This window comes from Periplaneta americana, chromosome 7 (assembly GCF_040183065.1).
Source record: "Periplaneta americana isolate PAMFEO1 chromosome 7, P.americana_PAMFEO1_priV1, whole genome shotgun sequence".
Classification (NCBI taxonomy): domain Eukaryota; kingdom Metazoa; phylum Arthropoda; class Insecta; order Blattodea; family Blattidae; genus Periplaneta; species Periplaneta americana.
The window spans coordinates 33907049-33920839 of NC_091123.1; the positions used below are offsets into that span (position 1 = coordinate 33907049).

Consider the following 13791-nt stretch of genomic DNA (forward strand, 5'->3'; position numbering starts at 1 on the left):
GTCTTGGATCTGTGTGGAGGACGGGTGAACTTCCTTAGTAGAAGGGGTGGGAGCGAAGTACATTCAAAAACTCAGGTACAATAAAAATTGAAGTAAAAATAAAATGATGTCCCTGTACAAACAAATCACTTTACTAGGTATAGGAGGGAAGAAAAGTAGTTCATTTACGTAAACTAGGAAATATTGCACTTTTGAGTTTGATCATTTTCATTAGGTTTTTGTTTAATCAAAATACAGTACAGTATTAACAATGACGAACTGAGCTGTCCATGTGGACGTGTTCATTATGCAGTGTATATTATACTGTCTACAGCACATTAACGTACAATATAGAGAATGAAGTTAAATTGAAAAATAATCATAATATGGATATTTAAACACATTTTTGAAAATGGTGGCCGTTCATTTCGATACAGGCTTCAGTTCTAATGTGCATATTATCGCATTATAGACTATTGTACCTAATTCCAATTACCAGTTTCGTTCTTCGTACAAGTAACTCATGTTGAAATAATTCTATACCTTCTCTATAAAAGAGTACCGTACCTTACGTACTGTAAATTCAATCTTCACTTCTGCCCGATCCGAAAAGTTAAAATTACTCAGACATACTATCTACTGTCCGTCGAAGTGGTTATGTCGTAGAAAGGGAGGAAATCACGTGACAGTTAATTACTTAACGAGGCTCTTTTATTTAAGTTGTTTTAAACAGTTGTATAATATTACGTAGACGTCCAATTCCTAACAGAAATTAATGTTCTCAGAAAAGAGCTAAGACAGCCCAGCCACTAGCTGGCGAATAAAAGCTGGTGGGGAAACCGGGATACGACGTAGGCAAATGGACGACAGTACCTGTGCGAAAATGATTCAATATTGAAAGCTCTTTCGTCACTGGGAAACGCGAACATATTTTTGGAACGTACTGTTTTCAATGACCGTAAGGCTACTATGACTGTATGTGGAGGACGGTTGAACTTCATTAGTAGAAGGGGTGGGAGTGAAGTACATTAAAAAACTCAGGTACAATAAAAATTGAAGTAAAAATAAAATGATGTTCCTGTATAATGACAACGTTTTATGTTCTCACTTATTTCCACCTCTCTTAATAACACGTTAACCGACCTAGTAGACTTTTTTTAAAGTCGTATTTCGAGTCCCGTCTGTTACTACAGATACAAGTTGATTTATGTTCAGATTCATTTGTTCTATATATTTTCTTCATGCTTGGAATAATTCCTGTCCTGTTGTATTTCCTTTAAGTGCAATTAATATTTTTATACAGAGAGATCCTTCGTAACTCCGCGGGTGAACATTACCAATTCTACTCTCTCAATATCTGTGTTTCCAACTAAAGCGAGAGAATCTTTGATTTTTTATTTCTCGTTCAGCTTTGTATTGTCGGTGTGGATAATTTAATATTGTTAAAAACATCAGATTATTCGGGACAAATAATGTTAGCAGCTTTACTCAGACATGGTTTAATAAACTTTCCTTCATTATAAGACTCCAATGATCTTGCGATTTTCAAAGAAATAACATAACTTGCATGAAGTTCCCTTTGACTCATAGCTTGTTTCATTACATATTTTGGTACCGGAACGTTATTTTGAATTTATTTATTTATTTATTTATTTATTTATTTATTTATTTATTTATTTATTTATTTATTTATTTATTTATTTATTTATTTATTTATTTATTTATTTATTTATTTATTTATTTATTTATTTATTTATTTATTTATTTATTTATTTATTTATTTATTTATTTATTTATTTATTTATTTATTTATTTATTTATTTATTTATTTATTTATTTATTTATTTATTTATTTATTTATTTATTTATTTATTTATTTATTTATTTATTTATTTATTTATTTATTTATTTATTTATTTATTTATTTATTTATTTATTTATTTATTTATTTATTTATTTATTTATTTATTTATTTATTTATTTATTTATTTATTTATTTATTTATTTATTTATTTATTTATTTATTTATTTATTTATTTATTTATTTATTTATTTATTTATTTATTTATTTATTTATTTATTTATTTATTTATTTATTTATTTATTTATTTATTTATTTATTTATTTATTTATTTATTTATTTATTTATTTATTCATTCATTCATTCATTCATTCATTCATTCATTCATTCATTCATTCATTCATTCATTCATTCATTCATTCATTCATTCATTCATTCATTCATTCATTCATTCATTCATTCATTCATTCATTCATTCATTCATTCATTCATTCATTCATTCATTCATTCATTCATTCATTCATTCATTCATTCATTCATTCATTCATTCATTCATTCATTCATTCATTCATTCATTCATTCATTCATTCATTCATTCATTCATTCATTCATTCATTCATTCATTCATTCATTCATTCATTCATTCATTCATTCATTCATTCATTCATTCATTCATTCATTCATTCATTCATTCATTCATTCATTCATTCATTCATTCATTCATTCATTCATTCATTCATTCATTCATTCATTCATTCATTCATTCATTCATTCATTCATTCATTCATTCATTCATTCATTCATTCATTCATTCATTCATTCATTCATTCATTCATTCATTCATTCATTCATTCATTCATTCATTCATTCATTCATTCATTCATTCATTCATTCATTCATTCATTCATTCATTCATTCATTCATTCATTCATTCATTCATTCATTCATTCATTCATTCATTCATTCATTCATTCATTCATTCATTCATTCATTCATTCATTCATTCATTCATTCATTCATTCATTCATTCATTCATTCATTCATTCATTCATTCATTCATTCATTCATTCATTCATTCATTCATTCATTCATTCATTCATTCATTCATTCATTCATTCATTCATTCATTCATTCATTCATTCATTCATTCATTCATTCATTCATTCATTCATTCATTCATTCATTCATTCATTCATTCATTCATTCATTCATTCATTCATTCATTCATTCATTCATTCATTCATTCATTCATTCATTCATTCATTCATTCATTCATTCATTCATTCATTCATTCATTCATTCATTCATTCATTCATTCATTCATTCATTCATTCATTCATTCATTCATTCATTCATTCATTCATTCATTCATTCATTCATTCATTCATTCATTCATTCATTCATTCATTCATTCATTCATTCATTCATTCATTCATTCATTCATTCATTCATTCATTCATTCATTCATTCATTCATTCATTCATTCATTCATTCATTCATTCATTCATTCATTCATTCATTCATTCATTCATTCATTCATTCATTCATTCATTCATTCATTCATTCATTCATTCATTTATTTATTTATTTATTTATTTATTTATTTATTTATTTATTTATTTATTTATTTCGTCCCATCCAGCCCTACGAAAAGAAAGTGTTATGTTTATACTTATTTTCTACTGTATACATTTCCGTTTACATACATTGGATATGTTCATGCTTAACTATAATTTCGTCATAATCTTATGACGTGTCATAATGTCGCTAGACGTTTGATTTATAAGTGCCTATTAGAATTTTAGAACACAAGAGCATCTACATTGTCACCATGTGCACAAAAAATACTGTTCCTCCCATTCTTCCTTAAACACACGTTTCCAAAGAGACGTTGAAGGTTTTGAGAAAGAAGCAATTTATATCTAATCATGTTACCCGCCGCTGATAGATGCCTGTGTACTGGAGCTTTAGGGGAGTTGGACGGAAGGGAGGGGGTGAAGCAAAGACAGTTTACTGCGCTGCCCCTGTGACGTCACTATTGCTAGAGTCGACGACGGTAGTCTGCTAGCGTTTGCGTCGAGAGAGACAGATAGAGAGTGCAAGGCAGCGTACAGCCACAGTCTACTATATACAGTCACGAAGCTTGAGTTTTGAGGGTGCTAGAAACAATAGACTGTTACGGTACTATTTTGCATTGCCTGTAATGAGGCGATATTAGCGGTCCTAGTGGTGAGCAACTACCTAATGTTTGCATATTTACTACGTATTGAGCTTCGCGACTGTATATACTAGACTGTGGTACAGCATTGCCACATCGTACTTCACGCGCACGTGCAATACAAATAGCGCAATAGAGAATTGAAATTATCAAAAGACAATAATGACCGTGGCCATTGATTACCGTAAGCATGACACCAAACAAACCTTCTTTTCTTCACTAACAATATTCTTTGCACGTTTCTCAATCCCACAACCATGCTTCTACAGACGTTTCTTGCGCGTTGGCAACGTTGCAGCCAGCTCAAGATGGCCGGCAGCGTTCTGCTCGTCAACGTTTTTAAAATAATTATACACCTTAAACACTATTTTCCGCGCCTGCCTGTGCAATACTTGTCTTTTTACAGTCTATTCTTCCATTTATTTATCTTACATATACACAGTAAATGTTAGTTTTACTTATTCAGGGCTGATTGTATAAACCATTTAATCTTAGATCAGAGGTTAAATTGATCCTTGTTCTAGCTGAACTTGGAATTTTGTGTTGTATAAAGTCTAATCTGAGATTAATTTGTCTCAAACTGAAGTCAACTCTGACTGAAGAAATTTCTCCGATTAAGTTAGATGATCCAAGTTCACTTAGGCCTATTTCTTTTCTGTTTGAAATATACGAGTGGCAGACTGTGCAAATAGAATAACCATTGTTATTAATATTAATAGATATGGTAGTTACACGTACAGTATATATATATATATATATATATATATATATATATATTTTTTTTCAATTTCTTGCCTTAATACACAAACAATCTTATATTTTATAAGGCTCTATCGTGTACAGCAGTATCAAATAACATAACCTATAATTATATTAGGTTTATGACAACCAATAATTATTAAAGATTGTGATAGGTACATTCATAAATTTTCAATTTGTCGTTTTATAAATTTTATTATGTTTAGCAGTATCAAACACCATAACATGATAGCAATTTGGAGAACAGTCAACCTTCTTCTTATTGTCCGCCATTATTTACATTGCACAAATAAACCAGTGTCTCCAACAGAGTGTTATACGGAAAGTCGCCAAAAAGTAGTTGTAAAGTCGCTAGATTTCTCATTATCAACAAAGAAAGATTAAATTTTGTCACTATGGGGTGCTAAAAAGTTTGCTAAACCCCTATTTAAGCAATGCAAAAGTTAAAAGAAATTGTTATTGAAAAAGAGTTAAAGTCGCTAGATTGGCAACACTGAACAAACTTGTACAACATGGTCGGCGCATCACATATTTCACCTGTTTATGCGATGTTGCCAAATTCTTTTCACGTGAACTTAGATTGCATTTGAACCAAGGTAATTTGATCGCAGAAAAGTTTTATACAATAGAAGAAGAATCTGAACTCGGTTCACTTTTCGATCTTCGATCAAAGTTGATCTTTAGTCAGGGAGTTTTATACAATTGGGCCCCACTGTATTGGAACACTCATACGTGAACAAACGAACTCTGGAAGTACTTGTTATAGACTGATTCTAACTGGTTCTACTGTACAAGCTTGTGACGTCACATACCAGAAATGCTACGGCGCATGTATTAGCTGACCGCCTTCCGAAGTGCCGTCTAGTCTAGTCTAGTGACAACGATGCCATTTTTCCCTGTTCTAGGTCATGTCTTAGGTTGGCTTGCTGTTAGTAAGATACTTATTGCAGATTTTCTACGGCTGTTACCAACAGGATACTTTTCTGCAAACATTTATGCTTTGTAATAGTAATGCTTTTTATCTATTCGAAATTTTGATTATTGTGTTAGCTGACAAATCATACATAGCCTACTTTTACTGTCCAGGTCGATTACACAACGTGAAGCAATACAACTATACAAAACTAGTTTTGCACTCAAGCTTTTTTCTTTTGTCGCTCATATTTTACGCTAGACATGAAAGGCTGCAAATCATAAACTGGTTATTGAAACGTTAAGCTGTGACAAATAATTCATAAATATTAGCGTGTGAAATAACAGCTGTCATTTTAGAACAGTTTATAGTAATGTCGCTGTGCTTACATTTTAAGTCACAGTACAAAATAGGGAAAAGTTCGTACACTCTTGTCATCAATATACAGGGACATCATTTTTATTTTTACTTCAATTTTTATTGTAACTGAGTTTTTGAATGTACTTCACTCCCACCCCTTCTACTAATGAAGTTCAACCGTCCACACAGAATCAAGGCCGCATATAGTAAACAGCACTGAGTTAGTGATTATAGTATGATTCTGAAATATGTTCGCGTTTTCCAGTGACGAAAGAGCTTTCAATATTGAATTATATTATTATATTTTCGCACGGGTACTGTCCGTTTAACTACGTTGCATCCCGATTTCCCCCACCTGCTTCTGCTCCCCCCTCTGTAAAAGCTGGGCTGTCTTGGCTCTTTTCCGAAAACATTAATTTCTGTTGTAATATAATACAACTGTTTAAAATAACTTAAATAAATGGACCTCGTTAAGTAATTAACCGTCACGTGATTTCCCCTCTTTCTACGATCCTGCAGCATAACCACTTGGACGGACAGTAAATAGCATGTCTGAGTAATTTTATCTGTGCGGATCGGGCAGAAGTGAAGATTGAATTTACAGTACTTAAGGTACTCTTTTATAGAGTAGGTACAGAATTATTTCAACACGAGTTACTAGTACGAAGGACGAAACTGGTAATTGGAATTAGATGCAATAGTCTATAGTTCGATAATATGCACAAAAGAACTGAAGCCTGTATCGAAATGAACGGCCACCATTTTCAAAAATGTGTTTAAATATTCATATTATGGTTATTTTTTAATTTAACTTCATTCTCTATATTGTACGCTAATGTGCCGTAGACAGTACAATATACACTGCATAATGAATACGTTCGCATGGATAACTCAGTTCGTGAGTAAAAACACTTATTCTTAATACAGTACTGTATTTTGTTTAAACAAAAACCTAATGAAAATTATCGAATTCAAAATCGCGATATTTCCTAGTTTACGTAAATGGATGAACTACTTTTCTTCCCTCCTATACCTAGTAAAGTGGTTTGTTAGTATTTTTCGCCAGTATCATCGAACTACAGTCGTGGAAGGGGATAGCAAACTGTGTTTTCGGTTCTCTAAAGGCATAGCCAGGCTAATATTAAAAATGTTAGTAAAAATAAAATGATGTCCCTGTAGATTTAAACTGTTGTGCCAAAACCATCTACAACATCTTCATATTGATTAATATCGTATGTTTTAAAATATTGCTCTAATGGAATTTTCTAACAGTGTTAATAACATTTCCACAAAGTAAGTATTGTGCTTCATTTTCTACCACCGACTTCATTAAGATTCATAGTGTCGTTTAATATCACCCGTGCTAGCCATGCTGTAACTGACTTATAAACGTTCTGTTTACATACACCATACAGCATTGATTAATTAGTTCGCTTTGTAAGTGTTGCAAATGATGTTTCTCAAACACGGACTGCAAAGACGAAGTGAAGAGCGCTTAGACCAGTCATGTCAATTGATGCTCATAAGCGCAAGCGCGCGCTTTAGAGCTCAGGAAAGCCTGAGCGCTTTACAACGGAAAGGAAAGAGATAGACGAGTGAGATAGTGTATGCCGCTTGGTCGAGCTATATACAGGGATGGCCAGCACTGATTCAGTGGATAAAGGGAAGAGAACTTACCAAAACTGTATCCATGTTAATTTTTAGATTTGTCTGAGAAGTATAAATGCATTATAAGAATGTAAGTTGAATGCTTGATTTGCATAATACACATCACTATTCGTTAACAGAAAACCACAATTTAAGTCACACAGAGTTAGTGTGCACTCAATGTTTGTTGCTTGACGGTTGTCAGCCCACTTTGAGGTCTGTGGATACAGAGGAAAACAATTGGATCGGTGTCTGGCAGAGTTCCCGGGTAGCTCAGTTGGTAGAGCGTTGGTACATTTAACCAAAGGTTCGATACCCGGCCCCCGAACAATTTTTCCTTCGAAATTATTCATGTAAGTTTTAATTTTAATGCTCATTTTTCACAAATTTGTTTTTTTATTCAAAAGGAATATTTTTTCAACTTTTTTTTTATAGAAAAGTGAAATTTTCAGATATAGGCCTATTTATTTAGTAGCCTTGCAGGTACTGAAATAATGTTTTCGTAAATCTAATATACTGTAAATACGTATTACTGAAGATAGTGTATTACAAATTTTGAAAATATTCGCATGGAAAATTGTTTGTAAGGAAATGAATTAACAAAGCAACTACTGTTACATCATAAGCAAAATATATACACCCATGTGTTGTAAAAATGTCAGCTTCAGCAGGTTTCGAGAAAATAATTTAATATTTGATGATAGGAAGTTGCGCACCAATATCACCTTAAAAGTATAATGCGATAAGAGTTTTGTTATGGAATATTAGTTACACTTAAAACATATACAGTGCCTAGGTAAATTTACTTTGTACTATAACATTGTTTTGATTAGTTCATTGATTACTTTTATAAGGCTAAATATACCACAAAGATCAATTCCAACTTATCACATAATACTCAATCTCTTTTTGTTTATGAATGATGTGTTTCATTCACTTAGTACAGTATAGTTGTAGGGAATATGGAATTTATGTGAATATTCCTTCTTTACTCTTTATTATGTTATTAACGTTTAAAACACAACTGCAATATTAAGAAATTGGAATAAATAATTTTGTTTTACAGACAATATAGTTAATATCAAATAGAAAGAAGCCATATAAAAATAACAACATAAAATTTCAGGTTCCGTTTGAAGTTTGTGCACCACTGTTTTTTTAATCCAACAAGCTTCTTATTCCTCCTTCCATGCGGAGCGCTTGATTCCCGCGCACGACGTCAAGGTAAGAAAAATGCGCTTGCTTTGACATCACTGGCCTAGAGGTTAGGTAATCTTCAGAACAATGGACACGTATTTGAACCAGTTATGTGGTGCAAATGGACACGATTGTATAGCTTTTATCTAAGAAGATATAATGCCTTGAACAGAGAGCTTTGGTAAAAAAACAGGCCGGGAATAGAACAAAATACTATCTACCGTTGCTATATTATTTTACATTTAGATTTAACCCTTAATAATAATAATAATAATAATAATAATAATAATAATAATAATAATAATAATAATAATAATAATAATAATAATAGGCTTACTGTTTGTTTGTAGAATAGCAAATCTGACGTTTCATTCACCGGTTTGATCGTACATTTTAGGCAACATAAAAAAAATTACCTTTAAATGTACGATCCAGATCGTGCAGTTGTTGGCAGCGCTGATTCAATAGTAATTGAATCGGACGCTCAGTAACCAAGTAAGCGAAATATTGGCACAATGTTATCGTATGAATCGCTCTATAGACCATAGACTTTGCGCTACCGAGAGTCGGCCCATCTCTTCTTTAGGGAAGATTACACAAATAAATTGAAAGCAGTCATATGATTTGAGTATTTTTATTTGAACTTCAGTAAACTTTTTTACGTTTATAAGATGTTATCTCTTATCATGATCAGCAAAAGATTTAAAATCAGTGACATATTTTATGCTTAAAATCTACTCATATGTTTTTAAATACATCCCATCATACTATGAGTGCTGTAAACTTCGAGTCCTTATGAAACTACAAAACTTAACAAGAGATTACTCAGTATTTCCTGAGCCTGCGCAGTATGTTAAAACTGGAACTTGGACAATTCAGGTGGTCTAAATTTTGCTTCTCGATCTGTACCTCAAGAAAGAGACAATTTCATGCACAGTGGAAGTCTTCAATATGGTGACAACGTACAATCTTTTCAAACATTTTTGTAAAAATAAATATCCAGATCATCGTTTCTTTGAATACGCCAATTACTGATGTTGTTTAGTACGACCTATGTTGGGTACAACTGTTTACAATAAAATCTAAATATAGGTCTGGAGTATCAGTTAGCGAACTTTCTGATCAATTTCGACTGACAACAGATATAAGACCTGAGTTTTACGCACTAGTGCAGTGGCGGACAAAATGAACGCAACCCACAAGACAGGATTTAAATGGCAACTACATACTGTGGGAGGGGTTGCACTCTACAGTGCAGTGACGGATTTACAGACAGTTACGCCACTACACTCCTACCTACCACATGTAATTAGAATAGTCCATTCACGTGATATTTAATTAATCATTTTTCAAAGCAATTTCTTCGAAATTGGGATTATATCTGTGCACGCTATTTTCAGTTGCGCAAGGAGATGAGCATCGCTTAAGCGGGATCTGTGGCTGGACTTTATAAATTTAATTTTAGAAAACAGCTGTTTGCACTGGTAGGTTGATGAATACATACCGTCATTTCCCGTAACTATGGTCCTGGGACACAACTATGGTCCACGATACAACCATTCAAAGATCATTGTAGAAGTAACATAGACCGTTCATAGATAGCTGCAGTGACTTGAATTCAAACTACAGTACAGCAAAAATACAGATAAACGACGTACTACGTTATGGAGTACAAAATTTGAATAGTTGTATCGTGGACAATAGTTATGTTCCAGGACCATAGTTATGGGAAATGACGGTACTCATTATCTTTTTAATCAAACTGTCTAAGCAGTGGATATGCAGTACTGGACATCTTTAAACATTTTTAGCCCCCAGTAGACCTTCACATTCTGCTTTCAAGAAGCCATCATTCTGCAAATCCAGTACCTCTACCTGCAATTCTGAGATAACATTTTCAATTTAAATATGAAAAGGAGTGGCAAAATATTAAACTCTTTCTCCATCCTTTGAAAATCACTGAATCTGTGTTCTTTGAACTCGTATAACAGGTGATCTATTTTAAGAATGTACATATTTAATTTCGCGTCCTGAATATTTGTAACTTATCCTAAACTTGAGAAATGAAAGAACCGCCTTTCTTGTAATTGTGATATCCTCTCGATTCATATGATTCTGTGAAAGACATTGTGTCACTAATGAAGCTCCGAAGTACAGGAATCCAGTTTAATCCGCCACGTACACGCGCAGTATCTTCATGGAGTGGGGGAAGGGGAAGGTAGGGGGTAAATTTGATGCTTCGCTGAGGTCTGACGTCACTGCGGCAATACCGCAGGAATGCCCACCATTGCTCTAGTGGAACAGGTTGAAGAATGTCAAGGTACTTATCTACCCATGGAAGAAAAATTTGCAATTTTTATCCACATTTTAAAAACTCTTTTCTCCCCGATTCCTTCACACATAATTAAGGATTTTCACACAAAATAAATTCAAATATTTTTGGGAGGGCAGGGAGGCAGTTTTTAAAATCGAAATCTGAAATTTATTTTAGTTTTTAGCCCACAGTTTTTATGTTAGAACAAAATTTATTTCACTGTCTTACTACTAAAAGAACACAGAATAAGCTGTGAAAATAGTTTTTCCTTATCTTATTTTTTCCTTATCTTATTCCATTAAATAAAAATGTAATTTTATTTTTTTGAAAATTTCAAACATAAAAATAAAAAATTAAGATCTTGAATTTTAAATTAACTTTCTTAAGCAGTAGGATACTTTTTGTATCAATCAGCTTCATTTTGGTGAAAGAATGATGAAAATATCTCAATTCTAAGTGCACTCTGTGTTAGCATTGTGTTGTAAAATGCTGAAAAACTAAACGTAGAGAAAAATAATCTACATCCTGTGGATATGAAAAATTGTAAAACCAAACACATAGCTTCCTGACTGTATGAAAAATAATACAGTGAAACTCTATCCCAAATTCGAATTTCTGTTAAACGAAAAAATATATGAAATTGACAGAATGTGATGGCTAGGATTCGTATGTAGTAAAAACTAATATTTTTAGTCGGTATAGTTTACAAACATGCAAGCCATTCCTCCCACTCCTCATACTTGTCATTCAGTACTTCCATTAGTTAGCGCTAAGGGTCTTTAATCCTCTTAAGCGCTACTTACAAAACAGCGGGGGTTTAAAAGCTGCATTGTCTAGTCCTTGTGACTTTTCCTGCATTTCGAATCTTGTCAACCAGGCTTAAAACCTTCTTAACCGGCTTCACATCGACTCAGCTATACTCAGATAAATCCTAGCTCTACCTGATGGATATATTCTTGCAGAACTGCACTTCCGGTTTAAAGAAAAAGTGCTTCCGGTCAATACAAATCAACCAATTAAATAACCAAACATCATAGAGAGACAAAACTGATATATATTTGAAAACTAAGGAAGTTCAAGCTTTCAGGTAACATAAAAATAAAAAATAATTTTTTTAAGGAAAATGAAAAATTAAGGGTATATAAGTACCTTAATTATTTGGAAGTTACATTTTTGTTTATATGTCAGTCTGAGAGACAAAAAAGTTGTTTCAGTTTTTAGTATTATCAACAATAAATTGTTGTAAGTCCTATTAATTTTCTTTATAATTGTTATCATGAAGTGACGAATTTATTAAGTACTGTACTGCCTGTAAACCTTGTTATAATGGCCAAGCCTGCGTTTCTTATCGAAATATTTGCTTTTCACTCATCGCATCACCCTCTCCTCTACACTGCGTTGCGGGTGGCCGCATAACTGAATCGGGGTTGAACTTCAGACTGACCATCAAGACAGCTATATAAGCCCTCTTATTGATCATTTATGAACTACATTAGATGAGTAAGTTTTTAATGAAGAAGGAAATAAAATAATGAACACAAACTATTTCGTCTAAAACACCTCGAGTGAAGTCTATACATAGCATTTAGAAAACAAATTGCTTTTACACCAAAGTAGATAGAGACTTTGCAAACAAATTGTGTACATGGGGATATGTCTTCATTTTGTGGACGTAACACATATTTACGTATTTATTGCTGCACCATAACAAAGATTTTAGAATAGAATGGGCGACAGTAATTGCCCGAGTTTACATATTATATTGTAGACATTACTGCAATATTTTTCACATTTTCAATAATGAAAAGGAAGCATCGGCACTGCGGTCGAAGACTGTCGGCTGCTACAGAGTGGCCCCCGTCAGCAGGACCAGCAGCAGCCCCGCCAGAGTGGCCATCGGCCTCCCCGCCGCGTCTGCAAAGAAAGAACGGATTTACCAACCTTGGTCCATAAGATTGAAACGGTGGAACCAAAAAGGTGTACTAGTATGGCCGTCAAATTACCCATAGTTCATCTCTTTTTCCGGTGTATTTACCAGCTGTTTTGTTCATATTATTACGATTACAAATTGTTTCGTGTTGTTATGAATATTTCAAAAGTGTAAAGTTCAGCAAGTGTTACTTTTTTTTATAAATAAGCTAATATTCTGTTCGGCTCAACTGTAGAATATGTCCGTTGATATGTCCCCCTATGCTTTAACATATGAAGGAGTGCCAACATCCTTCTTGATAAGAGAAAGAATGTGGAAAAGAAATGAAGTGTTCAGTCCATGTCACAACCATAACACTTTTAATAAATGTACAGTGAAATTTATATTGATGCAATAATCTGCTAATACTCCTGTTACCTCTACATCCATTCTAAACCGTTTACGTATGGCAGAAACCGATAGTAGCAATTGAATATTTGGCGATTAGCGGTATTTCGCGGAGGATTATGGGGCATAAAGGGTGTAGTTTGACGTCATATCCGTCGCACCGATATCAAGCATATTTGCTTGGAATGCTCCCTCCTTTATTTTTATCCTCTCAGGGATTTACTTTAGCCAAAATGCGAGGGAAGGAGTCTTCATATTATTTGGACCTTTCAGCAGAGAGAAGAAA

At 32.9% G+C, this 13791-nt stretch overlaps 1 protein-coding gene across 1 annotated transcript in view; it reads right to left on the reverse strand.

The window, feature by feature from the left end:
• Nucleotides 1–9492: 9492 nt before the first annotated feature.
• The window catches only part of LOC138703046 (uncharacterized), a 36414-nt gene continuing 32115 nt past the window's right edge, over nt 9493–13791 (reverse strand). Inside the window, exon 4 of the mRNA XM_069830582.1 lies at nt 9493–13102. Coding sequence (XP_069686683.1) covers nt 13032–13102 — 71 coding nt within the window. The 3' untranslated portion in view covers nt 9493–13031. The remainder of the gene's footprint in view (nt 13103–13791) is intronic.